The sequence below is a fragment of the Heteronotia binoei genome, chromosome 21, assembly GCF_032191835.1.
Source record: "Heteronotia binoei isolate CCM8104 ecotype False Entrance Well chromosome 21, APGP_CSIRO_Hbin_v1, whole genome shotgun sequence".
Classification (NCBI taxonomy): Eukaryota; Metazoa; Chordata; class Lepidosauria; order Squamata; family Gekkonidae; genus Heteronotia; species Heteronotia binoei.
In genome coordinates, this window is record NC_083243.1 from 80,153,011 (window position 1) to 80,180,964 (window position 27,954).

At 39.7% G+C, this 27,954-nt stretch overlaps 1 protein-coding gene and 1 non-coding gene across 3 annotated transcripts in view; one reads left to right on the plus strand and one right to left on the minus strand.

Annotated features, from left to right (window-relative positions):
* Positions 1–27,954, minus strand: part of RPAP1 (RNA polymerase II associated protein 1) — a 93,407-nt gene that overhangs the window by 38,261 nt on the left and 27,192 nt on the right. For both annotated transcript variants that reach the window (XM_060261383.1, XM_060261382.1), the window contains 9 exons: positions 27,664–27,756; positions 18,622–18,793; positions 17,266–17,442; positions 15,689–15,928; positions 7,982–8,097; positions 7,406–7,504; positions 5,054–5,155; positions 2,147–2,314; positions 449–643 (listed from right to left, as the gene is read on the minus strand). In XM_060261383.1, coding sequence (XP_060117366.1) covers positions 449–643; positions 2,147–2,314; positions 5,054–5,155; positions 7,406–7,504; positions 7,982–8,097; positions 15,689–15,928; positions 17,266–17,442; positions 18,622–18,793; positions 27,664–27,756 — 1,362 coding nt within the window. The remainder of the gene's footprint in view (positions 1–448; positions 644–2,146; positions 2,315–5,053; positions 5,156–7,405; positions 7,505–7,981; positions 8,098–15,688; positions 15,929–17,265; positions 17,443–18,621; positions 18,794–27,663; positions 27,757–27,954) is intronic.
* On the plus strand, positions 16,876–16,942 carry TRNAA-AGC (transfer RNA alanine (anticodon AGC)). The gene has a single exon. It is a non-coding gene; the product is annotated as a tRNA-Ala (tRNA).

Here is a 27,954-nt window from a genome sequence, read left to right on the forward strand (position 1 = left end):
TCATGTAGACATCATTTAAAAGTCACTACTTGCTATGATCTTCTCTTCATACAACGTTTTGACTGTTTTTTCTTCCAATGAAACAAGTAATGATATTAGAAGCATAATGGAGCAAGAATTAGAAAAGGAGGGTTTCAGATATATTAAATATTTAGTACTCAAATATTTGGGAAATCTTTTCCTATGAAATAGCTTATAGCACTGAGTTCATGCACAGTGCTACATTGTTTAAACAATTAAAAGCTTTAAACAAAATATAATAGGACTGTAAAGTATCATTACATTCATTTGCCGCCCATAACAAATTCCAGAATTAGAAATCTCACTGTATACAGCACAAGAGGCCAGCTTTGATTCAACAACCTTCTCTTTTAGTACACAACACAAGGAAAGTTTTAATTTTGTATATATTACATTTTTGGAATATTGCTTTGTTGGCAGGATTTACCCTTATAACATCATATTGTGCCACTTCTGGGTCTGGCTTGTTCTCATCCTTTGATTTTCTTCCTAATTTATTTTCTGTTGAAGTCCTTTCAATGTCATCATCTTCATCTTCCTCCTCTACCTCTTCTTCTTTTTTTGGGATAAAAGGATACACAGCCATTCCTTGGTACCATGAGAAAGTTTTGTCAAGATACTCCTGAGAAGAAATGAAAAACAAACCAAAAAACCCCCTCATTCTTTCTAGTCATTTGTAGGAGAAAGTAAATCTAGTTATACTAGAGATAGAGCACAAGTGTAAATGTGGAAGGCCAAAGGTTTAACCCTTGATCCAGGAAAAAGAATCTCAAATCATAGGGTTGGAAAAGGCCACAGAGAGCTCCATCTGTTGCAACAGATGATACTTGTGACAGATAGTTTGATCTACAGCGCAGAGCAACTTCATAAATTTTCAAACTGATTTTTCCAACAATAATTCACCAATATGGGAATAACAGACAATTGCAATTTATCCTGTTCAGTTCCATATTCAAGAGGAAGAAGTGATATTGTGCTAATTCCACTTTTTAAAATGTTATTAATATATGTTATCTACTGGATGTACAACCCAGCATATGCTTAAACCTAATTCACTGTTAAAGGATTATGGCCTTAACAGTTAGGCAAAGGAATTTTGGCAGGCATTCCTGGTTCAATTAATTTAAGAAAACTGGACAGTCTGATGGAAAACAACAAGATAAAGGTCACTAGTTTATCAGACACAAATTTAAATATTCCTTCCACAGGTTCTATATCTTGGAGAATAAAAACTGATGGGGTCATCAAATGCATTTAACTTCACACTTTTAACTAAATTCTTCAGAAAGTGCAAAATTACAACCTATTAATATCATTTCTCAAAAGTTGCTTGATATTATTAGAAAATAAAAAGACCTGAATGTCTTTAACTTGAACAAAAGACAACCATTTTTTAAAAGTTCATTTTTTGTTGTCAATCTCACCTCCTTTGTTAATGTAACAGCTTTCAAAACCTACATGTCAGTTTAAAGCTATTTTATTCTAGTGCTAGCTTTTAAATTTAATTCTATAACTTATTTTAATTGGTGCATTACCAACCTATATAGTTTTCCAAATATAGAGATCAAGAAGGTCCCTTAAAAATGAACACACAAATCCCTATGTACTTTGAACACCTCCAAAGTTACTGACTTGTATCTGAGCACCTAATTTAAAAGATATTGCCAATTTTGAGAGAAAGGACAGAAATTTTGGTTATTTCCCCCTTTCCATTGCAGACTCTCACCTTGCCCTTTGTGATGTCCCTGAAAAGTCAACTGCTCCCCATGAGCAAAATTTCTGGGGTGCTCAGTGGTCCACAGCAGAAGGAAAAACTGGCCAGATCACTCTGCAAGATCCACCCTACAAATGAATCTCGTTTGGATACAAACCCCTATCATGAGAGGAACGGAACTCATACCTCACATTTGTTAAGGGTTTAAGGGATCTATAGCAGTACAGATTATCAGTAAGCACAATACAAGGTTGACAATACCTTTAACTCATCAGTTTTAGCCAAGACTTTTAAAGGGTGAAAGAGGGAGAAAAGGGTTCCATCTAAAACCAAGGTAATCATGGATCTGTTCCTACAGCAGCCAAGAGTCAGAGAGTTTTAAACAGATTCCTATTATCTACAGATAGAAACCTCATCATCTGAAGAGACCAGCAGTGCATGAAGGGCATGGACAGCAGCTGCAATGACATTGTCCACTGTATCATCCAGGGAGAAACGAAGCAGGAAGAGGAAACCAGCATCAAGCAGTACACGGAGAACACTTCCCTTCAGCAACGAGGCAAACTTCCCTGCTTTGGCCTGCAATGCACATCACAAAGACTGCTAAAAATGATGTTACCTCAGATGTTACGTATTGTATATATTTGAGTCAACTCTCAGAAAGTGCAGTTTCTCTCAACAATTGTTCTGCCTTTAGCCCAGTGTTTAGCATCAATGAGTGTGCTCCAATAGGTCTTATGAGAAGTCAACCTCTATTTGGAATATTATAAACCAGTCTTTCCCCCTTTATAGATGTTGATATGTTAAAAAGGTCTGTAAGGGTATGTTCTTTTATTATGACTACAGGCCAAAGAAGGCACATTAAGCCGAAATGCGCTTGGCCTTTTATGTATATTATCCTTTTGGTCTGTAGTGAAGTTTTAACAAATTAATATTCCTATTTAACAACTGTATTTCATTTTCTATGTATTTTTCATATTTTAATTGTCATAGAGTGGAATAAATACCTGTAGTTTGTTTTAATTGTTAAACTCAACTTTTGAGTACCCACCTCATTTCCACACTGCTCAATAACCCTGAGAGTTGGAGGATTGCTGGCATGGGATGGAGCCATAGCACAGGTACCTCCCACGTGACCATGACACCACTGAGTGGCAGAGAAATGCAGTTTCCTTATAGCCAAAAATCCATAAACAAGACTGCCATGGTGACTAACCCTTTCTCCTGATTTGTCTTCACTTTGTGACTGGAGGCACTTGGAACCTCTGAAACCCAATGCAAAGTCAGAGACAAACTGTGTCTTTGGCCTAGCTTGGGACTTGAAAGGGACTGACTTCTGGCTTTACACTAAATCTGTAGACTAGACCCTGCCCCTCTCCTCCATGTCCTCTGTGAACACCACTAAGAACAGCTGGCTAACAACAGTAACTATAAATAATTGCTCACTATCCAAACAGCCAAAATTTGTCAACTCCTGCTTACAACACATGATTATAGCCAGGTTCAGCCAGATTACATACATTTTCTCCATTATTAAAAGCAGCATTTAATTGTCTAATTTGGTCACCCTAAATTTAATAAAATGTCTACTTTATCCTAAATAACTTCCATCATCATAGCTAACTACAAATAAATATATATTACGCAGATACTATTTCCATTAGTTAGCAATTAATAGTTTGGCAGCGGTTAATTAAATACTAGTTCTTTCTCATTTCCTGATGGCCTGAACCTACATATGTTTAGTCATAAATGAATACTACTGTATACAAAGGACTCTGCACAGGAATACAGTCTGACATCAAGGGGTTTTTGGGGCTAAAGTGTGGGTGGGCAATGAGAAAATTGTGCCTGTGGGAGGAAATCCTTCCACCTGAGGCAAATGCTCCAGTGGATCAAAGTTCAAGTCTTTTACAGTGCCTAATGTGGCAACAAGATCCAGAGGCAACAAGACATCTAAGAGTTTTCAATATTTGTCAATCATACATTTCCAGAGCAGCTCAACATAAGAACATAAGAGAAGCCATGTCGGATCAGGCCAATGGCCCATCCAGTTCAACACTCTTGTAAACAGTGTCCAAATACAGAGCATCACTGCCCCAGACAGAGAGTTCCAACAATACACTGTGGCTAATAGCCACTGATGGACCTCTGTTTCATATGTTTATTCAGTCCCCTCTTGAAGCTGGCTATGCTTGTAGCCGCCACCACCTCCTGTGGCAGTGAATTCCACATGTTAATCACCCTTTGGGTAAAGAAGCACTTCCTTTTATCTGTTCTAACCCGACTGCTCAGCAATTTCACTGACTGTCCACGAGTTCTGATATTGTGAGAAAGGGAGAAAAGTACTTCTTTCTCTACCTTCTCTATCCTATGCATAACCGCAGTCAACATTTCTTCAAGCTCAAGAGCCCCAAGTGTTTTAACCTTTCTTCATAGGGAAAGTGTTCCAACCCTTTAATCATTCTAGTTGCCCTTTTCTGCACTTTTTCCAATGCTACAATATCTTTTTTGAGGTGCAGTGACCAGATTTGTACACAGTACTCCAAATGAGGCCGCACCATCAATATACAGGGGCATTGTGATACTGGCTGATTTGTTCTTAACTCCCTTCCTAATAATTCCCAGCATGGTGTTGGCCTTTTTTATTGCAACCACCAGTAAGAACTACAAAATATAAGAAAATTATATGTAACTCCAAAACCACTTTTATTTTGTTATTGAATTATGTGGCCTGTGAACCAGATTATGGTAGCTTTCTAAATTCTGAGACTCTGGACAGAAGCCCACAGTGGTTTGAAAGGAACTTCCACTGTGTAATGAGACTTAATTTGACTTAGGATTCATGATTTCTCCATTGTTACAGAATCTGTATCTTTATATAGCAGGATTTTACTCCTTTTAAATGAAAATAAGAGTTTTAGAATCTGTGAACTGTGTCCTCTATATATTACCCACCTAAAGTTACAGGATGGGGATTTCTGTGATGTATGTCATTCTTTATCTTCATGCAAATGGCCAGAGCATGACACCACAGCTTGACACGTTATTGGCAGTCAAGCATGTCACTGATTTTTAGTTCCCCCAGACAAGATTGGTTATCAAACACAACACAGGTGATTTGGAGACAGGTAGATCTTTTCTGTAGGACTAGAGTGAGGTTCAGAGGAACTTAACCACCTCAGTCTCTATCATTACTTGAACTTAACCAGTCTCAAAAACAGTGGAGCCATCCCAGCAACTAAATGAAAATTCAGTGTTCTCTGTGTAGATGAGGAGGAACAAGAAGAACAGAAAGCCATACCAAGATTAGCTTACCTTCTGGACAACATGACCAAGCACATACAGAGCCAGAGTCCTTTGCTGAATAGCCTGGCTACGAGACAAATGGAAGAGCTCTTGGAGTGAATAGCCAGCCCTCTATAACCAAAGAGAATAAACAGAACTATTACAGGATGGATGGTTATACAAATGCTACAACTGTGTATACTATCAAGCCACACCATTCCTTCATCTAACTGGAAAACAGAAGGTGCAAAATATCAGCAAGTCAATTTAGATGACCCCATCATCCTATCAACTTCACCACATAATGCAGACCAGTTTCCCCAACCCCTCATTTTTGATGCTGAGGCCAAGCTCCCCCCTTCCCAGCTGCACTGAGCCAGGCTGAGGTAAAGCAAGGAATGCCTGGTGTCTAAGGGAAGAGTATCCAATCACACTAGCTAGGAATGCTCTCAGGGAAGCCGGTGGGGGGGAACACTGAAAACACCCCACCCAAAAAGTGGCAATCTGAGGGGATCAGACTGCAACTGAGAACCCACAGTAACCTCATCAGTGCACATTTTGCCACAAAAATACTTCCCCTGCTGCCACTAACATATTCTCTTTTTTAACATTTTAATTAAACATACCTAACCATTATCAGTATGTCCATTACCTCACCCAGAACTGATGGCCATACTGGGGCCTGGCTAGCTCCTAATTTGTCCAATATATTCAATTTTACTTAACTCCTGCACCCAAGAACTGCCCCTCTCCACTCATAAACCTGGTCCTTGCCAATGCCTCTTTTATTTTGCAAGCCTTTCTGTGCCCTGTTTCCTTGTCCTATAACTGGCAAGAGTTGTCGGTATATGGAGTCCTCCTTTACACACCATGACAGGAGCAACAAGGAAGCAGGTGGATCTATCTGACAGGTCAGGTCAGAGTAACCTTGTCAGCAAGCCGGTTCTGGCTGGACAATGACTAAGGGAAAGTACCTGCTGGAGTCAGCAAGTATGTGGACTGCCTTGATTGGCTGATGTACATATATAAGGACTGCATTGCCTGTATGTAGTTCTCTCACGAGAGGTGGATGCTGGCGGAGCACTTTGTCACTCAGATCTATGTTTGTCACCGCATTAGTTACTTTGTATATATTCTGTAAATACACTGTTTTAATACTAAGTGCTGGTGTGTGGCTCACCTTCCTTCCGGAGCTTACTATTGTACGGTTCTCTATTCCTCACTCTGCACACACACGCACCGATAAGAGTATCTTTCCCTTACGTTTACTTCATGCCTGCATCGCAACTATCTGCACCTTGAAAGTTGCTTTAGCACAATAAATGCAGTTCTATTTTCTCCTATTGGAGCCCCAGCTACCCAGTCACCTGGACCACCTTTATCGGGGTCAAACTTTTCAGCAAACTTTGGGATTGGCAATTGTGTCTCTCTTTGTCAATGTCTCTCTCTCTCTCATTTCCTTCTCTTCTGATTGAATGGGTATTGTGGTCATACTTTTGGTGTCTGGAATCATTTTCCCTTGCCTGGATCTGTCAATTCCCCTATCAAAGCACTTGTATTACTCCCATTTAACAACCTTAATATCTGAATTTTATTCTGCTGGCTTCTCTGTGGACTCTTTTACATATTCCAAACTTGCAACCATGTTTCATCATCTGGTCAACAGTCACTCCTGTTGGCATGTAGTCTTTAGAGCCAGTTTGGTGTAGTGGTTAAGAGCAGCGGACTCTAATCTGGAGAACTGTGTTCAATTCCACAGTCCTCCACATAAAGCCAGCTGAGTGACTGTGGGTCCATCACAGTTCTCTGAGCTTTCTCAGCTCTCTCCCACAGGGTATCTGTTGTGGGGAGAGGAAGGGAAAGGAGATTGTAAGCAGCTCTGAAACTCCTTTGGGTAATGAAAGGCAGGGTATAAAACCAACTCCTCCTCCTTATTGCTATTGTTATTATAATATATTGGCTTTTGGTTGTAGTTACTGACTGGTTCTGTTTTAAAGGTGGTTTGCTTGTCTATAGCTGCATTTTATTGTATTGCCTTATTGTATTTTATTCTCATATTGTTGCTTGTAAAACTGTTTATTGTAAGCTGCTTTAAAAGTTTCTTCTGAAAGACAGGGTATACATTTTTAAAATAATGACATATGGAAAAATAAAACTTCCTAATAATTCTTCCTTAAATGAATGTTTCTCTGTTTCTTTCTGTCATTTGTTCCAAGTGCTAATGCATTCTGAATACTTCCCACAGAGTTCCAACTCAAACCCATTAATCATTAGACTTCCTTTTCCAGGCTCTCTAACCCAGGACTAGCTAAGAATAGCAAGTATACTAAGAATCAAACCCTCAAAAAGACTGCAGTTATGCCCTGAGCTATACTTCCTTACCTCTGCTTCTTCTCCATGGTGGTGCAGGCCCAGATATGTAGGGAAGTCTTTATCTGGAGGGATAAGTTCCCCCTTCAGACTGAAGCGTGCTTGCATTCCCTATTAGGGGAAGAAGGGGAATTAAAATATTATGTTTACTGATTTCATGTCATACTTAGCTGCTCATATCTGTAAGATCCCACATTCCTATCATCATTCTTATCATGTTCCAGGAAAAGAAAATCTGAAAGTGTAACCCAATCAATCATTCATTCCTTGGTAATCTCAAGACTGTTCCACAATGCATTCCATGCAGGACTGCTGTTGAAAATTGGAGGCTGTATCAAGTACAGAATCCAGCACAGCAAGAAAAGAGAACTGTATCAATCTTACACCTAGTAAAATCCAGCCCCTCCCCAACTTTCTCTAGTCAAATCAATGTGATATTATTATAATCCCCATACAACTCTTGAAAACATTAATTTCTCAAGAGGAAAGGTTTCAACCAGGCTTATCCTTTGATGGAGACTTTGCAGCTATAGAACACATTAACAGAAAGGGTGGAATGAGAGAGAGAAAGAACTGTGCTCTTCAAACCTTTCTAGTTTTCCTCTGCCGAGGATGGGAAAGATCCTTCATCCACTCCAGCTTCTCAAACTCCACAATATCCATGTGGAGCCATTCTTTCTGAGGTTTCAGAGGAAGATCACCACCTTTTTGTAAAAACAAACAGAAATGTTCTGGGGCACAACAGGCAAGGAATTTTTTTTTCCTTTACCAACCTGGTTTGAATCTGAAAAGTACTGTAAATGTTGCTTTCATACATAAAAAGGGGGTGGGGGGAAGAGAGAGATGGAATCAGAAAATCAAGTTGCAAGCATATGAACATCAAAGATCTGCAAGCAATTTAATCTTTCATATAATCTAAAGATGAAAAGTGAATGGTGCCATTAATGACACTCACAGAAAAAATTAAGATGAGCTGAACACTAATTTGGATGCACAACAACATTAGGAATCAAAAGCAGAAAACAAAATTTGATTAATGATTTAAAATGTGCTCCAACAACAACTGTAAGAAAAGGATCTGAAAACAAGGATACTCTGATGGTCTATGTAATGAAGATTTTTGAATACAACTCCAGAGGGGACCTCCAAACAATGGCATAATTTCACTGCAATTTTACATGTAATCATAGACATATGAAATATCATAAAGGTCCAGCCTAAATTTAATGAAAAGATCAAACAAGATAAAAATACAGATTTCTTGCCTCAATGACAACTACACAAGAGACAGTGATGACAGCCAACATTAGGCTTGATCACTAGGGAGATCAATTATTTACTGTTATAGACTAGGCAGTAAAAGGAACAACAAAAGGAAGGACAAATGCTAACATCTCACAACTCTGAGAAATTAATACACTGCATTACTGCTCTGAATTTAAGACAAAAACCTACATTCACAAGCAGTATCAGAAACTCAATCAAGTTATACAAAATTCTAGTACCTGCACAAAGAGGCTGGATTCATGCACATATCTGGGGCTTACTTTCAACAATTACCTATTTCTTTTTTTGATCAGAGGTACAGTAAAAAGAGCTGTTTGAGTGCTCAGCCACTTACTGTGACATCACAAAGTCTTTTTTGGAAAAGGCAGCAGTGAAACACATCAAGATTCAAGAACATGCTCCTTCTTTTCAGTAGTCCACATGTGTAGACCATTTTATATGCACAGGACCTTTCTTGATAACTGGTATAGATGCTGCTGCTCTTTTTAAAATCTCAGCTGGTATCCTTTTTATTTTATTTGCTAATGTTTTTTATTTCCTTTATAGCCTGCCCTCCTCCCCAGTAGGAACCAAAATCCACTTCTATTATTCTCCTTTTCTCTGTTTTAGCCTCTCAACAACCCTGTGAGGTAAGCAAGGCTGGGAGTCTGTGACTGGTCCAAGGTCACTCAGCAAGCTTCCATGGCAGAACCTGGCTAGTTTGACAGTATAACCACTTTACCACTCTGACTCTCTTAACACTGCATATTTAAATTGCTCTTTAGAGCAATACATTTTAAAAACAAAATATGGTGGCAGCTTTTCATTGCAAAGCAATGACTAAATGCACAAAATAAAATGCAGTAAACAACTACACCAGACTCACATTCAATGCAGGCTAATCTCTGTTCTGCAAGTATTTTAAAATAAGCCTAAAGTATGACTGTGGAGGCAGCTCCATATAACCTATTTTCCTTAGCCTAGGGATTAGTGCAGTCCCCATCCCCAGATTTCAATGGATCCACACAAGCCTCTAAGAATAGTAAACTATGAATTGCCTTATGCACACACACACACTGAACTTCCAGTGCAAACAATAGGTCTGTTAATTGCCTGTCTTTGCAGATGACTAGCCCATTGGTCCCTATTCCTTTTATCCTGCAAGTCGTCTCTTTTCTGCCTATAATTTTGTAGAGGAGGGCCTGGGTTATTTCTATGATATCAATGTAGGCACAACAGCTTGCAGCAGGCAATGGACCAAGTCCACACTTATCTAACGTGGCCAGAAACATCAACCTATCAAATTTTAGCCAAGTACGCATTCAGTTCAATGCATTTTCAAAGTCTGGGATTAAACACACACTGCAAAATGCTGGAAGAAAAAATTAACATACCAGGCTCGTGGGTGTGAAGCAGAAGGAAACAGAACTCAGCGGAAAACTGAACTCCTGGTATTTGTAATTCAACAACCGTTTGTTTTTTTCCCTCTCTATTAATCACTAAATGCAGAAGGCTGATTAAATCATGCTCTGAATAGGATTAGTAATGTGTACCATCAGACACTAGCTCTCCAATCTTGTCAACAGGAAAAAAAGACTGATCCATATTCTAGGGCACCAGCAGATTGTTCAACTGCTGAGAAACCCCTTTACAGAAACACAAGCTGGCAGCCTGGATGATGAATACACACTGAACCTTTCCAAACTTGGATTTTGTTTTTTTCAAATTGGGGTGGGCAACACAATTAGCATATACTGCCATTTCCTGCAAACCTGGTTCCCAAAATACCATTTAACAAGCATGGCCCATGCAGAAGTTCTGACTTCCAGAGCCCAGATTCAACAACAGACTTGTGCCCACCACCATCTATCTAACTGTATCATACTTTCATTCCACCCTTCCTTCCAGCATATATGACTCTTCTGTCCTTCATATAGTCCAATAGAGAGCCATATGAAGAGCCAGTTTGGTGCAGTGGTTAAGTGTGCGGACTCTTATCTGGGAGAACCGGGTTTGATTCCCCACTCCTCCACTTGCACCTGCTAGCATGGCCTTGGGTCAGCCATAGCTCTGGCAGAGGTTGTCCTTGAAAGGGCAGCTGCTGTGAGAGCCCTCTCCAGCCCCACCCACCTCACAGGGTGTCTGTTGTGGGGGAGGAAGGTAAAGGAGATTGTGAGCCACTCTGAGACTCTTCGGAGTGGAGGGCGGGATATAAATCCAATATCTAAATCCAATAGGTTGGGCTGAGACAAAGCAAAGGCACTATAGCAGCCAAAAAAAATTTCGTATGGGGAGGAGATCTTTGCCAAGGTGCCTTCTTCCAGTCAGCAGCCAAATTTCCCCTTGGAGCTTTAGGCAGGAAAAGAAAGACTAACCTCTCCTCATTGAGAGAAATTCTCCATTAAGCACATGACCTCTTGTTAAGAAGTCCAAATGCCAAAGAGGTTGCCCTGAGGGCCTGGGAAAGTCAGAAAATCAGGGAAGACAAGGAAGTCATAATGAACCCATGACCTCTAAAGTCCAAGGTTCACTACAGAAGGACTGGCCCTGAGTCACCCAATGAGCTTCACAATGGACAGTTGAAGGTGGGTACCCGCCAGCTCCAATGTGACACTCTAACCACACACTATACATGAAGCAAACCTGGAGGAAGGAGGAGGGAAATGTTTGCTAGGCAACCTTCTGGGATTCAGCTACACTCCATAGGATGCACTGTTCTGGCACAATGGGACAGTAATTCTGAGTAACTCACATTGACCATCCTCTGAACAATAAAGGTCTTGAGCACTTTTGGGCCAGTCATTCTCCATCAGTCTCACTTAGCTCACAAAGCTAACATGATGCTCTGAGATACAAATTAAACAAATAAATATTGGGTTACTGTGTCTGATGATCAAAGGCAGAAGTTAGTTCTTCAGGACTAGTCCACATATCATTTGACCACACAACATCTGGTGACTTGAAAGCAAATGTGTAAACTGGTTTTATGGGAAAACATTATGTTCGAGGAAACACAAAGTGGTGTGGAAGTTCCGTCTGTTTTGCTTGATCAGTGGTGCCTCGACCACATATACAATTCAATCCATGACACTGCAATTATCGTATTGTGAACATGTGCATGTGAACATATTGTGCATGTGTGGAACTGGTTCTCAGACAAAAGAATGAGGAAAATCCATCTATCCTTTTCTTTCCCTGATAAGACGAATAACAACATGTACCTTCTGAATGTGACTCAACAAGGAACACAGGACCTCACGCATTAGAAGCCAAGCTTCAGCAATGAATTTCTCAGTTTAAATGAATTGTTCCCCTACAGTTATACGAGCAGACTGTCCTCTCTCCTCTGAAATCACGGCTGCCGTTGTTTATTCATGACAGATATACTCCTTGCTATCAACAGTGGCAGCCTTCCAATGCTAAGTGCTAATGCAAAATTAATATTACTTTTCCTGCTAGGCACAATGTGCTGCAGGCGTAACCTCAGGCAGCTTGAACTGCTCCATTGATTTTTATAATTGCTCCTCTCTCCTCAGTGATATAATATCAATACAATCCTAAACAGAGAATTCAGGTTTTCACAGCTGGTAACATCATTAGGGTTTGTAGAATCTTTCGGGATCAAGTGCCGTGTTCTACTGGAGAAAGTTTTCCTTCCAGACGTTTCGTTCTCAGCTGCGGAGAACATCCTCAGTGGCATTGCAGCCGGAGCAAGCGCTCAGACCTTGGCTGCTGTGCATTGAAGGTCTGAGCGCCTGCTCCGGCTGCAATGCCACTGAGGATGTTCTCCGCAGCTGAGAACGAAACGTCTGGAAGGAAAACTTTCTCCAGTAGAACACGGCACTTGATCCTGAAAGATTCTACAAACCCTAATCCTAAACAGAGTTACACACTTTGAAGCCAATTGACTTCAGCAGCATTAGAAAGGTAGAATTCTGCTTAGGATGGCACCACTGGTCTCAAAAAATAACCCTCTCTTGGCCTAACACACTTTTCTTGCCCCAAGAACCGAGGTCTGTTTTTCTACTTACACTTTACCTGACTCATCAATACATTGTTATCAATCACTCTACATGGTTTAAAAACTATTTGGCCCAAAGTATTGTTTGCATCTACAAACAGATCAAAACTTCAAATAAAGTAGTGCACCTTATGTATTATTTTATTCTAGGACTGACACGTAAAAAATTAAAACAGATGCAGGAAAGGAAAGGAGGGAGAAAGAAAAAATGGCAGAGAAACAGAAATAAGTAAAGGGGGAAAGGCACATTCTTCTAAAAGTGCTAATCCACCTGCTCTCTCCTCTTAAACATGAAAGATGTTCTCTCAACAAGACAGCGGTAAACACCAGTGTTATCTCACCAAGCCATACTGCTGAAATCCAAAAGCGATTCATAGATCTCTTTAGGCAGCCTCCATGCAACAGGAAGACCCAGAGAATATAGCAAAACAAAAGATCAGAGAAGGAAACAGCAAGGGAATGACAAGAGGTGGGGGTGGAGGGGAAGGGGAGAAGTAAGGTGTGACGGATTGCATTTTTTAAAAGCTTAGAAGTGCTGTATAAACAGAGTAAAGAACTGTGAAGTGTTACTTCTTCACAGAGCCAGAGAGCCTTGAGTGACAGGCTGCTCCAAAGAATCTGATTGGTAAGAAACAGCTGAGCATAGAAAGTCTTGTGAGAGCTGCAGGTTGATGTTGAGTACTGACAGTCTGATTGTGTATGTTGTTTGAATTGTGCATGCTAACTGAGTTGAGTACTGACAGTCTGATTTCAGCCTTAGCTGGGAACAGTTTAACACAGATGGAGAATTTGATAAGGAAGTTTGGGAAGTAGGCAAACACTTCCATTCTGGCCAAGGAAAGAGGATAGATCTTCTAGTGAAAGGAGAATTTCCCTATCCAGTCAAAACAGGGAGTTAGCTTTGAAGAGTGAAGAGATTCCTGGTCTGGTATGGCTAGAAACTGCCTATAGAAACCTTAAGAGTCAGTTAAAAACTCAAGATGAGTTATGGTATTTCAAGAGAAGGGGTTTGGGTACCTGAAAGTATATACCAGTCATCTGGAAACCAAAAGAATCAGAGACTCCTCAAAGAAAGCATACTGGAGTGTTTAGGAAAACACTGAAAAAAACCCCTCTTACCATAAAGATTCAAGTAACTGAACTAATGTCTATGCAATGTACTGGTTTTACCTCAGTTATCTATATTGATTACCTCAGAAATTTCAGTCCCTGATTTCATCTGATCTTTCCTCCCTATGTTCCATAAAAGATTTTGTTAATTTTGAATTTCAAAATGACTCAACTGCAATTCTCAGTGGTTTAAGTCCAGGGGTGATCCTGACCCTTTCCACAGGTTCCTGAGCTGAGCCAACACTAAAATACCAGTCTGAGACAGGGTGGGACATTCACTATTCTTCAGGAAAGAAGAAAACAGACCACTAGGGCTGCTTAGAAAGAAAGGCAAATAGAAATGGAGGGAAAATCTTGCTCCTGAGGGAAGGAAAGGGCAGGGGGACATCAAGAAAAGAGGTAAGCCAGAAGGTGGGGAATCTAATTACAGGCAGGAATCTCTGAGGTGGATAAGAACCTTTTGGTGGTCCCCAGCCAAAAAGATATCCAAGCTGGCCTCAACCAAGGCCAGGACCTTCTCCACCATGGCCCCAGCCTGGTAGAACTCTCTTCCAAGTGACATCCATGCCCTGTCTGATCTGCTAGTTTTACAGGGCATGTAAGGCAGCGATGTTCCATCAGGCCGTTGGGTGAAGCCAGCAATGGTTTTTTATAACTGCATCGCAGCGCCCCCCATGACTGAATGCTAGCACTGCCGTCTTGTTTTAAATATTGTGGATTTATGTTTTTATTTGTTTTTATATTGTATTGTATTAAATTGTTGAGAGCTACCCTGAGTCCCATACAAACAGGGAAGTGTGGTTAAAAAAAATCCAATGCATAAATAAATAAGCTAAGAAAAGGCTACATAAATTTTCTAGTACCCTTCATATTTTTACCCCACCCTTCCTCCAAGGAGCTCAGGTAACTTACTTGGTTCCCCCCTCCTAGCAGATAGGTTAGGCTGAGGAGCAACAGCCCCAAGATCACCCAGCAAGATTTGTGGCTGAGGATTTAAACCCAGACCTTCCTCATCTTCTTCAATCCATGAAATGTTTATACTACATCAGCTCTCAACTTGTGATCCATTAATGGTTCTAAAATGTAATTTTATCATGTAAGTTTTACATTGTTAGCCACTTTGGTGGCCTTTGTAAGAACAGAAAGTCAGGATATAAATTTTGTAAATAATAACAAGAAGGAAATTTTGTAAATAATAATAAGGGAAAAATATTTATCCAGACAGAAGCAGAACACCAAGTCCCAAGTGCAGACAGTAGCAGCGATGCCCTCTAAATGTGTAAATTCATGAGGACCAGGTCATAACAGCTGAGGTGCATTATGAATGAATCAACAGCCACTCCCCCTCACATGCAACCCATTGATTGTTCCCATATTCAGCAAAGAAGTGAAGAGGCCATTCAAAGTTACTCTGTCAGTAGCTGTATCTCTAATGGCTGCACTTTGACCTCTCTTCCACCCCTCTGCCAGAGAGAAATGCAACAGCAGCAAAGAGCATCATGTAAAACTGCCCTTTCTAAGGCTTTAAATGAGGTTAGAACAATCTTCCTCCCCTCCCCCAATTAGTGGCTGGCCCTCTTCTACTTCTAAAATATTATTTATATATATATATATATATATATATATATATATATATATATATATATATATATATATATAACAAAAACAGTCCCATTACCAGTGCCATCCTAAACAGCATTAAACCCTTTTCCAAGTCCACTGAAGTAAATCGATTTAGAATAGTAACTGCTTAGGATGGCACTGTTGGACTCCAGATATGAGTGGAGAATTTGTGGCCTCTAAATGGTCCATATGCAGCACCAACCAAAAATGAGCATGAATATGATCCAGACAACAGGCAGCCTGGCTTTTGAATCAAGACAGTTACACTTCTTTACCTGTGACATCCATTCTTATGCAAGCTTCAGCCCTTTGGGAGTCTTCTGAGTCTGGCTCCTCATCCATTGGTAGCTCCTGAATGAAGGGTGTTTCCACAATTTCCTCAGCCTCATGCTGAGATTTGGACCACATTTCCAAATGCACAAGCTTTTCTGGCTTCTCTGATTCCATTTTCTCTTCTCCTTTCAGACTTGTGTCAATACCACGTTGTGACTTTAAGAAAGCAACTAAATTGGGATCTGGCAACAATGTAAATGTGATAGTACAACATTAAAATTTTGAGACAGATTGATTCAAGGGGTATCCATATAAAACAGCTAAAGTTAATGTAGATATCTGTGGAACTTAAGGTAAGTCTTCATGGTGCACATTATGCTGTTTTGTTTTTTACACTGTATTCTAATTTGTGATCCAGACTTCAATGTGTGTAATGATGTTCTATGTATGTAATAATTTGTAGTCCCTTTTATAACGTTCTTTTGTCTTGACTCCTGCTGGCATGTTTTATCTATTTGTATGCATATGTAACTTACCTTTACTTTTTTGCGTATGTGTTTATATCTATATTTTTCCTTTTATCTCTCTTTTAATGCCAATAAAGGAAACTGAACTGAACTGTATGTAATAATGTTTCACTGCATCAGTCTTCCAGTGTGGTAATGCTACTTATTGTCTATATTTTTATTTATTAAATAAAGAAAATAAATATTTTTGATTCTATGTATTATATCATCCTTAGAGGATTGTTTCTTGTTGTAACTGGCCTTCAGTCTCAGCCAGAAAAGCATACTATAAATGAAGTACATAAATAAATACATGCTTCAGTTTTTCCCATCAAATCTGGCAAAAGATACCTGGCCTTCAGACTGAAAGAAGCTTTACAGACTGTATATTAAAGACACAGGACCACACTAATGAACAAGACATGACCCTGGGTTTTTTTTAACACACACATGTGCATGCATGTGTTTCCTAATTCTGACAGTCCTTTAAACACTGAGACTGAAAGCCACTTTACAGTTAATGAGCCTGTTTGTATGTATATTCCAACAAGAAATCTTCAAGTGCAGAAATAATTAATGGGAGTAATTCTACTTGTTTAAACTGTAATCTGTACTCTGGATGGATAGTGTGGGTGTGCATACACATGCATGTTTGTGTGTAGAGTTTATGTTGGGGAAGGGACGGTGGCTCAGTGGCAGAGCATCTGCTTAGCAAGCAGAAGGTCCCAGGTTCAATCCCCGGCATCTCCAACTAAAAAGGGTTCAGGTAAATAGGTGTGGAAAACCTCAGCTTGAGACCCTGGAGAGCGGCTGCCAGTCTGAGTAGATAATACTGACTTTGATGGACCGAGGGTCTGATTCAGTATAAGGCAGCTTCATATGTTCATATGTTGCACTTTTTAAATTGTTGTAAATTGCCCCAAATCTTCCATATGGAAGGAGACAAAAAACCAAACTACGGAATGAATAAAATGCACAGTTTTCTCAGTGGCGTATCAAGTTAAGACATTCAGCTAAGGGAAATTAGTAAACTGCTTTCATCCCTTTGCAGATACATGAGCATTTGCTCATACCTAACTGAGCCAGCAGTCGCTTCTGCTCCTCCAATACCTCTTCCTTGGACATAGCCTGCAGTCTCTCCAAGTTCTCCTCATGGATTTTCTGGGCTTCCTGATCACCAACCAGGCTTCCAAGGCCCTTGCCAGTGATAATATGAGACCGCTGAGTATGCAGGGTACCAACAGACTCTTCTAGAAATCAAAAACACTGTGAGTAATAGACTTATAGTACATAAATCTCATGAGCGAGAAGCACAATAACCATTTCCTGCTGGATTAGACAAGAGATGTGAACCACGGACAGGACCTTGTCCCTGGTGCTGCCTCCACAGCCCTCCTTGCAAAGGTCATTCAGCTTCGAATTTTCTACCTTTGAAGAGCCAATTGAAGCTAGTTTTACTGTCAGAACTCCCCCCCACCCCCAGCTTGATTTTACTGCAGAGTGATTCTTCTTAATCTATGAATTCTGTTTTACTTAATTAGTAATTTTAGGCCATTTTACGATAGTTTCATTTATGCTGTCTATTTGCTAGGGCAATGGTAGTTTTATGGTTTATTACATGCTTATATAAGAGCCCCATGGTGCAGAGTGGTAAAGCTGCAGTACCACAATCAGAGCCCTCTGTTCACGACCTGAGTTCGATCCCAGCAAAAGATGGTTCAGGTAGCCGGCTCCAGGTTGACTCAGCCTTCCATCCTTCCGAGGTCGGTAAAATGAGTACCCGCCTTGCTGGGGGGAAAGTGTAGATGACTGGGGAAGGCAATGGCAAACCACACCATAAAAAGTCTGCCGTGAAAACATGAAAGCAACCTCACCCCAGTCGAAACGACTGGTGCTTGCACAGGGGACTACCTTTACCTTTTTACATGCTTATATAGGGATGGCTACCATTTTACAAACCATTCTGGTTGTTGTTCATGTAGTTTTTGTAAGTAATTTTTTTAACATTCTTTTTATTGTCACTGTTGTTTTATTCCTTCTTGTGTGCCATCTCAATTAGATATATGGAGAGGCAGCCAATGCATATTTCTCAAACATTAATCAATGTATGGCTGCATATGGAAACATAAAATGGCCCCCAGCACTGAAACGATATTTTTCGTAAATCAGTGGGTTTTTGTAAATCAGCCTTCTAGGCACGTTTACTTCAATATATTCATAAGGATGTAACTCTGCTTAGGATTTTACCATTAGTGTGGCAATCTTCTTCACTCTGTTCCCTCCCCACAAGTCCTCTCAGACTTCCATGAGCCCAAGGATAAATTATCCCTCCCTTCTTCTCTCCCCTTCCATTGCTGTGGTCAAGGAAAAACAATGTGTTTTGCAAGTGTTCATTTGGGAACACTGGCTCCACAGATTTATCCATTCACCTTCTTCCCTTCTTAAGGGCTGTGCCTCCAAGGCCATGGGAGGTGAGGCAGTATTTGGAGTTGTCCGATCTGTGTTCTTCTGCCCAGCCTGAGAGGATGCCCGAGCCACTTCAGCTGCTCTCTTAGCAGCTATCTTCCGAGAAAAGATACTCCTTCCAGCTTCTGGGTTTGCCTACAGGAAAACAAGAGAGCTATTAAATTCTCCACTTTTCCTAATTATTCCATCAACCTAGAACAGTTTATCAACTAGTGCTGCATTCACACTGTAATGATTTTTGGCACTGCTTCAGCTGCCCCAGCCTCCCATAACCGTCATCTTCCCTTCCCTGCCTCCCCTGAATGTGTGGATATGCAAAAAAAAACCCCTTGCTCTAGTTTAAACATGAAATTGGAGTAAAACTTCTGTATGGAAAAAGCCTACAGCTAATATGTGTTATCAACAATTATTTGTAAAAACAACATGATTTTAGAAATGTTAATTAATTCCCCCAACAGCATATATGTTATCCTTTTCAACATTACCCATGACAATGTAGGGACACGTTCAAATAACCCATTTGCTTTCTACTTGAAGACTGGCATTCCAGTACAATTCAATTTGCTTTGTTACGGTCCATGATCAAATACACAGTGCAATGCAGACCAACAACACCCCCAGAAAAATTGTAAAAATCTAGAGGGACCAAAAAGGTAAAACATATGACATAAAAAATACAGATAAAAAATTAAAAGATTATACAGCTCCAGTACAATATTAACTAGAATACACTGATTAACATTTGTTTCAGTTTCAATAGCATTTATGGTAGTATATAGAGTACTCAGGGATTAAGATAAAGTAAAATACAATCTTGGGAATATTCAAAAATAATTAAAAAACAGACAGTTTCAAGACCCCTTTGTTACATAATCCTCACGAATTCTCCTAGCTGCCGCCAAGAATTTGGCACAATTAAATGTAAATTGGGGGTTAGAATCTGATAACAGCATATTTCTGATTTTATAATCAGAGAACCCCAGGCATCCCTCAAACAGAGAATAGATGTACCAGTACTTAAGACCACCAACTGCAATCAAACACATAGTCTCAAATAAAATATTTAGTCTTTGGGATGCTACAAAGACCAGATCCCAAGAAACTCACAAAAAGGAAAACATTTAATTGATGAAACACTAAAGTCTTTCTTCATTCTTCACTCTATCTAAATAAACTTACTGTTTGATAGGGAAATATGGGAGGAAAGAAACCATCCCGTTTGTTTCAATCTCACAGTGCATATGAGAACTTTCTCTCCACAACTGATCCCAAGAGTCTGCTTATCTGAATGTTTTGCATTTTTGAGAATGAACACACTTCACCATTTTGGAAACTGTAACAGGGTAGAATTTCACACTAAAAAGACTGGATTAACCAATGTAATATCATTTTACAATCTGCATGCTGTTTGTACTCTAGCTCTGTCACAAGCTGAAAAGTGATAAAGAAATGATGAAACAGGCTGCAGGAAGCAAAATTCACCTTCACGGTAGGGATTCAGAGAGCTGCAAGAGAAAGAAAAAAATAGACACAGCTGCACACAATCTATAGTACATGCTGAAAAATTTCTGGGGATGCAACCTTAGCTTTTCTTATGCAAGAGCTAAACAAACTGTTCATCATGCAGACAGATCCAAGTGGGCAGCCGTGCTGGTCTGAAGCAGCTGAACAAAGCAGGAGTCAAGTTGCACCTTTTAAGACTAACTAAGGTTTATTCAGAACATAAGCTTTCGTGTGCTAAAAACACACTTCTTCAGACGAGGGGATCAGGTAAAAGCCCATTTCTGTACGCAGAAAAGGATCTCCAGATCCCATTCGGTGTCTTTTGTCTGGTGATGAAAAACCAGGGACAAAAATGTCACCTTCAAAATTCATAACAAAACAAGCTAATATTATACACTGCAGTTCTTAAAGGAGGAAACTTTGCAGTGTACTGAAACAACTGCTTCATAAAAGCCTTCCCCTTAACAAGCACTTCAAATGTTCCATCCCATCAATCACAAACCATCTCCCAGGATACCAACTCACTCCCTCGCTCCGTTTTGCTTTCTGAGCCTCCTAGTGCTTTAATAACGAGGCTGATGGGAGTCACCACAGAGAGACAGTGGCTGCCAATTCTGGCTGCTGTTTCTCCAGTTAAGAACATGAAAGAACAGGCCAGGAGCACATCAATGCTAAACCACTAAGCACTAGCCTAATATAGTCAAAGGATAACAACCCCAATAGGTCAAAAATGAGGCTCGGATTCCCAAGAATATGAAAGAATTCCTAATTCTAGCGACATGAGCTTCTTCTAAAGGAATATGTTGGTAAAAACAGGAGTGCCAAGAGCTAAAAACGATTACTAAATTAATTGTTTTTTTCACTGATGTTTTTAAAAATGTATATAAAGCAAAATTTTAAAGAAAGTTGGCTTTTGGAGGGTGGGTCAAAGAGCAAGCTAACACTTTACCAGCAAAATTAAATAAATATACCAAATCCACATTCTAAAAACAGTAACTGTACCTTGGCAACTAGATTGTGCTACTCCAATTTCTGATGATTCTTGGCACCAAATTTGGTCCTCCCCTTCTTATACTTCTAACTCTTTGAACATTCAAATGCAAAGTCAAAAGCTTCTTTTAAGATGGTACAAGAGACTACATCACATTTCAGCACATTACCCCTCTGCTTGCTGGAAAAACTGCGGTGATGCAGGTAGCTTTATTCATTGTTGGTGGCACTGTATTGTTATCAAAAGATTCTGGTCAAATGTTCTTTTGCACATTAAGTCCATTACTGGTTATGATATTCCCCTGAAACCATAATTGATTTTATCAGATCTCTAGGCAGTAAATCTTTGATTTCCACATTAGTTACTGCTGCAAAATTGGTAATGGCTACACACTGGAAATCTCAAAGCCACCTTCCTTTAAAACTTTGGTATGCTAAAATTTGGGAGGACTATGCAATGGACAAGATTGCATATAGTCTGAAATTCATATCTGATTCAACAAGCAATACATCCTCTTTATATGTGGTTACCCTTTCTTGAGACGACTTTCAACCAGAACTGTTCAGCATAGTCTTTTATTCCTAGTCATTATTATGACTTAATGTAAGTGTGTGTCGTATGTTTCTCCTACAACTATCATATGTATTCATTTTGAAATTTTGATTTTTCTTTTTTATTGGTTACATAATTATGCTGCTATTTGGTTGGATGTTGGGATTTTTTTGTATTTCTTATATTTTCTTTTGTTCTTATTTTATTAGTCAATAAAGTTTAAAAGTTAAAAAAACAGTAACTGTCACAAATCTTTGCAAAGTATTGGAAATGATAAGTATTCTCTCCTGTAATTCTGTTTTACACAGTTTCACACAACAAGGACAGAGGGAACAGCAGTGAGAGGAAACAGCAATTTAGCAGATAATCTGATGGGGGCATTTTCCTAGTAGAGGAATTTGCAAAAGTTTCTACCATTTCTGCTCCAGTGGTTTGGAAAGGCTTGTTTGAATTTATATAAGTATGACTGGGTCTTGTTTGCTTATTATTTCATTCTCTATTCTGGGGCCAGGCCTGCATGCCCACAAAGAGCAACATTTTGCTTATACCATCAGAATGCGGGTACCGCAGATATGAGAGGGGCAGAGAAACAGAGGATATACTGTCTATGCACACATACACAATAAGCACTGAGCCTTCATGACATGTTACTTGTACTTCTGGAAGGAGGCAGGCACTACAGAATGTGGAAAAGGGAGAGGAAAATACTCCCCCCACACCCTGTCACCCACATGCCAAACTGTATAAGATATCACATATCTATTATTGCACTTCTGAGTTCTCTTTACATGAGGGATCAGTGATGAGGATCAAATTTCTTAGAATTTATAACAGTTTTAATTGTACTTAAAAGCAACTGTGCAAGCTGGACAAGGTTCTGTGAATTAGGAATACACTGCTGAGTCAAGAGAACAGAGAAAGCTTTTTTACTTCTGGACCAAATGGGATGTGCGCTTATGCATGAACCCGTCCAGTCACAGATAATAAAAAGTTTATTTTAAACAAAAGTAACCAGCACACAGAGAGGGAATATTAAAACTTTTACTCACCTCAGCTCACTATGTTTGGTTGACTGATTTCAGCATTTTCCCGTTACAATACCCAAAAGTCAGTTAAGCTGGAGAAAATGCTGAAATAAACCAATCAACTGAAAGGGGTGGGTGTATGTGTTTGTGGGTGGGTGTACAGGGAGGTGCATTTAGCTCTCCTAGCACAGGCACTTAGAAGTAGATACCTTTGTTCACCTCTTGAAGGTTTCAGGAAAATAATCTAACATGCCAGTGTTGACATGCTTTCCTGCACCTGCTCCATGAGTGAAAATGTAAGCTATCTCTAAAATAGGGGTCATTTTGCAATCTGTCTGAAATATGACAGACATTGTCAAGAAGCTGGTTTGCCTACCATTCAGAAACACTGGTTCAGGCTGAGGCCTAGCAAAAACCATGAAAGTTTCTCTCTCTGAGAACTGAGGTCAAAGTGACTGTAATTTCAAAGGGTGAAATAAGCAGATGAGAAGCTGACACAGATGCAGGTCAGACAATTAGACCTAGCAGTTTAAAGCTGAAGAATCTGGGGAGGAGTTTTGCCTATGCATCTTAGTGCACGGACCCATGGGTGGGGAAAGGAACTTGCTTGATTATGCCCTATATAGCTGCAGAGTATATGGCCTCATTATGGCAACTCACCTGATTGGTTGGGTCATGAGGTTAACAACACAATTGATTGGGCAAGTTATATAATTCGCTATACATCTGACTGGGAAACCAGAATCATGCCAAAGTGGATTGATGGGCATATAAGAAAAATACTTCATTTCAGCTTTGCCCTCTGGTTTACATCTAATCTTGGAGCACCTCTTTTCTAGGAGGGCCATGCTGCCAAGAACTCATTTTGGACTTTGAAACTCTGTTGGATAGTATCTTGTCAGATTACATCTGGATCCAGAAAATCAATGTTTGTAAATGTCCTTAGGTTAGATATTTAGCTTTATTATTTTATCCTCACTGTTCACCACTTGTATATTGCATATTCCTGCACATTCTTGCACTAAAACAAAGTTTGAGTCCAGCTGCACTTTTAAGACCATCATAGTTTAATTCTGGGTATAAGCTTTCATGTGCATGCACAGTTCTTCAGATACTTTGAAGCAAGACTTCCTCAACTATATGTATAGTGGGGGGGATGTTGCCAGGAAGGCCTAATTAGAGTCAAGATGCATGAGTAACTGTGTGATGAGTATAGCTACGATTGGATTAAAGCAACTGGTAAGATCTGTGAATAACAGCAAATCAGCACATAGATAATAAAAGAGCTAACAAACAGATGTCAGAACTAAGTTTGAGTCCAGTAGTACTTTTAAGACCAATGAAGTTTACTTCTGGTTATAAGCGAGAACAGAGTAGACTTAGCATGCATGGTGAAATAAGAACCTGATATCTCTGTTAAGCCCTGAGAGTTCCATTGTCCTGAGTGTTGGAGAATTTTGTAATTTGGCAATCTCGCATTCTTGCCTGTTTCTGAAATTCCTTTGCAATAAAATAGATACTTTGAGTCCCATTGAGTGCCCTGGGAGGTTGAAATGTTCTCCTACAGGTTTCTCAGCTTTGTGATTCTTGACGTCAGATTTGTGTCCATTTATCCTTTGGGACAGGGTTTGACCTGCTTGCCCCATGTAGAGACCTGAATGGCATTGTTGGCATTTAATGGCATATACAATGTTAGAAGATGAGCAAATGAATGTGCCTGTCAGGCCCAGGCACCCCCAGATCTGCCTTCTCTTCCCCTCCCTCCAGTTCTCCTTTCTAACTTATTCTTCACATTTGATCTGATTACACTGTAAAATGAAGTCTTGCCAAACCTTAATAAGAATTTCTTCCACATTTCATTTCACTTCCTACAACTGTCTAAAGGCTGTCATGAACCATGTGTTATGAATCCAAATTATTGAGCTTGGCAATTTATCCTGCTTCTAATACTGTCCCAATATCATGCATATTGCTATGAGTATATTGTTAATCAAATATTTTGTACGTGATTTCAACTGCCTGGAGAGTAGTCTCAACAGCTCTATTTTGATCACTTTTCTTTTGTGATTATTTCCAAAATTTTAAATAAGTCTTGGTTGCTGGGCACTGCCACCAAATATTAAAGAAACAACTTATTTTGTTGTTACATCTTAAGCACCCTTGTAAAGATGCTTCAAATTTGGCTGTTCTCTACCTGGTATTAGATACCATCCATATATTATTTTTAACATGTTTTCCATCACATTTATATTCAGTGTTGTCTTCACAATATATCCTCATCTAAACCATTAATCATGAGAGATCAAGAGGTCTTTTCCCCAACTGTTTTTGTAAACCAAAGGTCTCTTATCTGTATTCACCAAAGAGACAAATATATCCATCTGGGTTTATTTGAAATTTATAAAACTTCTGATCTGAAGAAACTGATATACTGGACATATAACCTGATTTTTGGTGAATCTCACTCATTAAAGGAGACAATTTTATGTTCTTTAATAATAATCAACCAAACTTGCCAAACCTAATTCCACCCATGATTAAAAATTACCCTGATCATAAACTTGTCCCAATTCTGTATTACATAGCACAGGCATTCAAAGTGAGTGCTTCAGTTCCAAAGATGTTTGATATTTGTCCCAAGCTCAAACTAAGACCAAACAAATGGCATTCCCTCCTTTTACAAGGTGGATGTGCTTATCTCACCACACTCAACTACATAAAGTATTTCAAGGCCAAATTACTCAGATGATTTTTGTTTCACTCTTCCTGAACCAGAAAGTGACTGTCACAATACTGGAGAAACAGTGGTATCTTTTGATACTAGGGATTGCCATTTTGCCAAGATTGCTTCAGTGTTGCATTGGGAGTTTCTTAATAAATTATAATACTGCGTCAGGAAGTTCTGTTCAACACTTTATCAGACAATCAGCAGTGGAAGAAGCTGTATAACAATAGAGAAGCTCTGAGATGAATGGACTCTCTGGCTCCTTCTGGACTCTAATTGTCTATCAAACATTGTTCTCAGTGTCATGGCCATGGAAACTGATTTTAAGTACATCAAGTAGCATGTAGGAGTAGAACAATGAAACAAAAATTCTCATTTAACTACCTAAGCAGAATAAGCTATGAACGCCTCCCACCACCACTTCAGTGTAAAGTTACACCTTCATGAGATCAATCATCTCCTGCCCATCTTTTCAAGGGTAAACAACTATTAGGACTCTTGCCCTCTTTACAGAGGGAAGGGATTTCGACAGCCTTAACATCTCTTGGAGCTGCTAGAATCAATATAAAATGTTCTCCAGAAGAATTATTATCCTCTCAGGGCCTGTTTTCTCTCAGTTTTCTCCTTCATTCCTTTGTTCATAACCTGTGTATGGAACCATCAAGCAATGTGAACCTAGTAATGATAAAGGCCGAGAGTCCAGCAAGACTTTAGAGCCCCTACTCAAACAAGTAATATGACCACACAGACTCCCAGCAGCCTCAGTACTCTTTTTCCATCCTATTTGGCCATTTCTTTGCCCCACCAATTGCTGCCCAGTTCTTCTGACAAGCTCATCACCCACAACAGTAATTTCAACAGCTGTTGCTTTAAGTATCAGTTTGCTAGGCCTTCTGTATAATTTACCAGAGGTGGTCTAGCATTTTAGTGGATAAGTTAGAACATAGGAACATAAGAAAAGCCATGTTGGATCAGGCCAATGGCCCATCCAGTCCAACACTCTGTGTCACACAGTGGCCAGAAAAAAAAATATACACACACACACACTGTGGCTAATAGCCACTGATGGATCTCTGCTCCATATTTTAATCTAACCCCCTCTTGAAGCTGTCTATGCTTGTAGCCGCCACCACCTCCTGTGGCACTGAATTCCACATGTTAATCACCCTTTGGGTGAAGAAGTACTTCCTTTTATCCGTTTTAACCTGACTGCTCAGCAATTTCATCAAATGCCCATGAGTTCTTGTATTGTGAGAAAGGGAGAAAAGTACTTCTTTCTCTACTTTCTCCATCCCATGCATTATCTTGTAAACCTCTATCATGTCACCCCGCAGTCAACGTTTCTCCAAGCTAAAGAGCCCCAAGCGTTTTAACCTTTCTTCATAGGGAAAGTGTTCCAAACCTTTAATCATTCTAGTCGCCGTTTTCTGGACTTTTTCCAATGCTATAATATCCTTTTTGAGGTGTGGTGACCAGAATTGCACACAGTACTACAAATGAGACCGCACCATTGATTTATACAGGGGCATTATGATACTGGCTGATTTGTTTTCAATTCCCTTCCTAATAATTCCCAGCATGGCGTTGGCCTTTTTTATTGCAATCGCACACTGTCTTGACATTTTCAGTGAGTTATCTACCACGACCCCAAGATCTCTCTCTTGGTCAGTCTCTGCCAGTTCACACCCCATCAACTTGTATTTGTAGCTGGGATTCTTGGCCCCAATGTGCATTACTTTGCATTTGGCCACATTGAACCTCATCTGCCACATTGACGCCCACTCACCGAGCCTCAACAGATCCCTTTGGAGTGCCTCACAATGCTCTCTGGTTCTCACCACCCTGAACAATTTAGTGTCATCTGCGAACTTGGCCACTTCACTGATCACTCCCAACTCCAAATCATTTATGAACAAGTTAAAGAGCATGGGACCCAGTACTGAGCCCTGCGGCACCCCACTGCTTACCGTCCTCCACTGCGAAGACTGCTCATTTATACGCACTCTTTGCTTCCTATTAATTAGCCTGTTTTTCATCCACAAGAGGACCTGCCCTTTTACTCCATGACTCTTGAGCTTTCTAAGGAGCCTTTGATGAGGAACTTTATCAAAACTTTCTGGAAGTCAAATGGCACATAACTGTTCAACATAAGTTCAATGGCACATAACTGTTAAGCTAGCTACCTGGTAAATAAAAAGCCGCTTCTTACCTCAGTTTTTATTTCAGATCTGTGAAAAACTCTTGGAAATGGATCTCCACTAGACAACGGTGTTGTCACACTTCCTGTGCTTGTGTCATGTTCCTGTTACAAATAAAACAAAATTACTACTTGAGCATTAACTTCCTTACAACATACACTCTAGCATGGCCCAGCAGATGCAAACTGAATTTAGGCATGAATTTAGGGGTTTTTTTAAATTGGATTGGTTGCCCTTCCCTGTGGCTTACAACAATTCATAAACAATAGATGATTTAAGTTAAAAACCTACATTAAAACAAA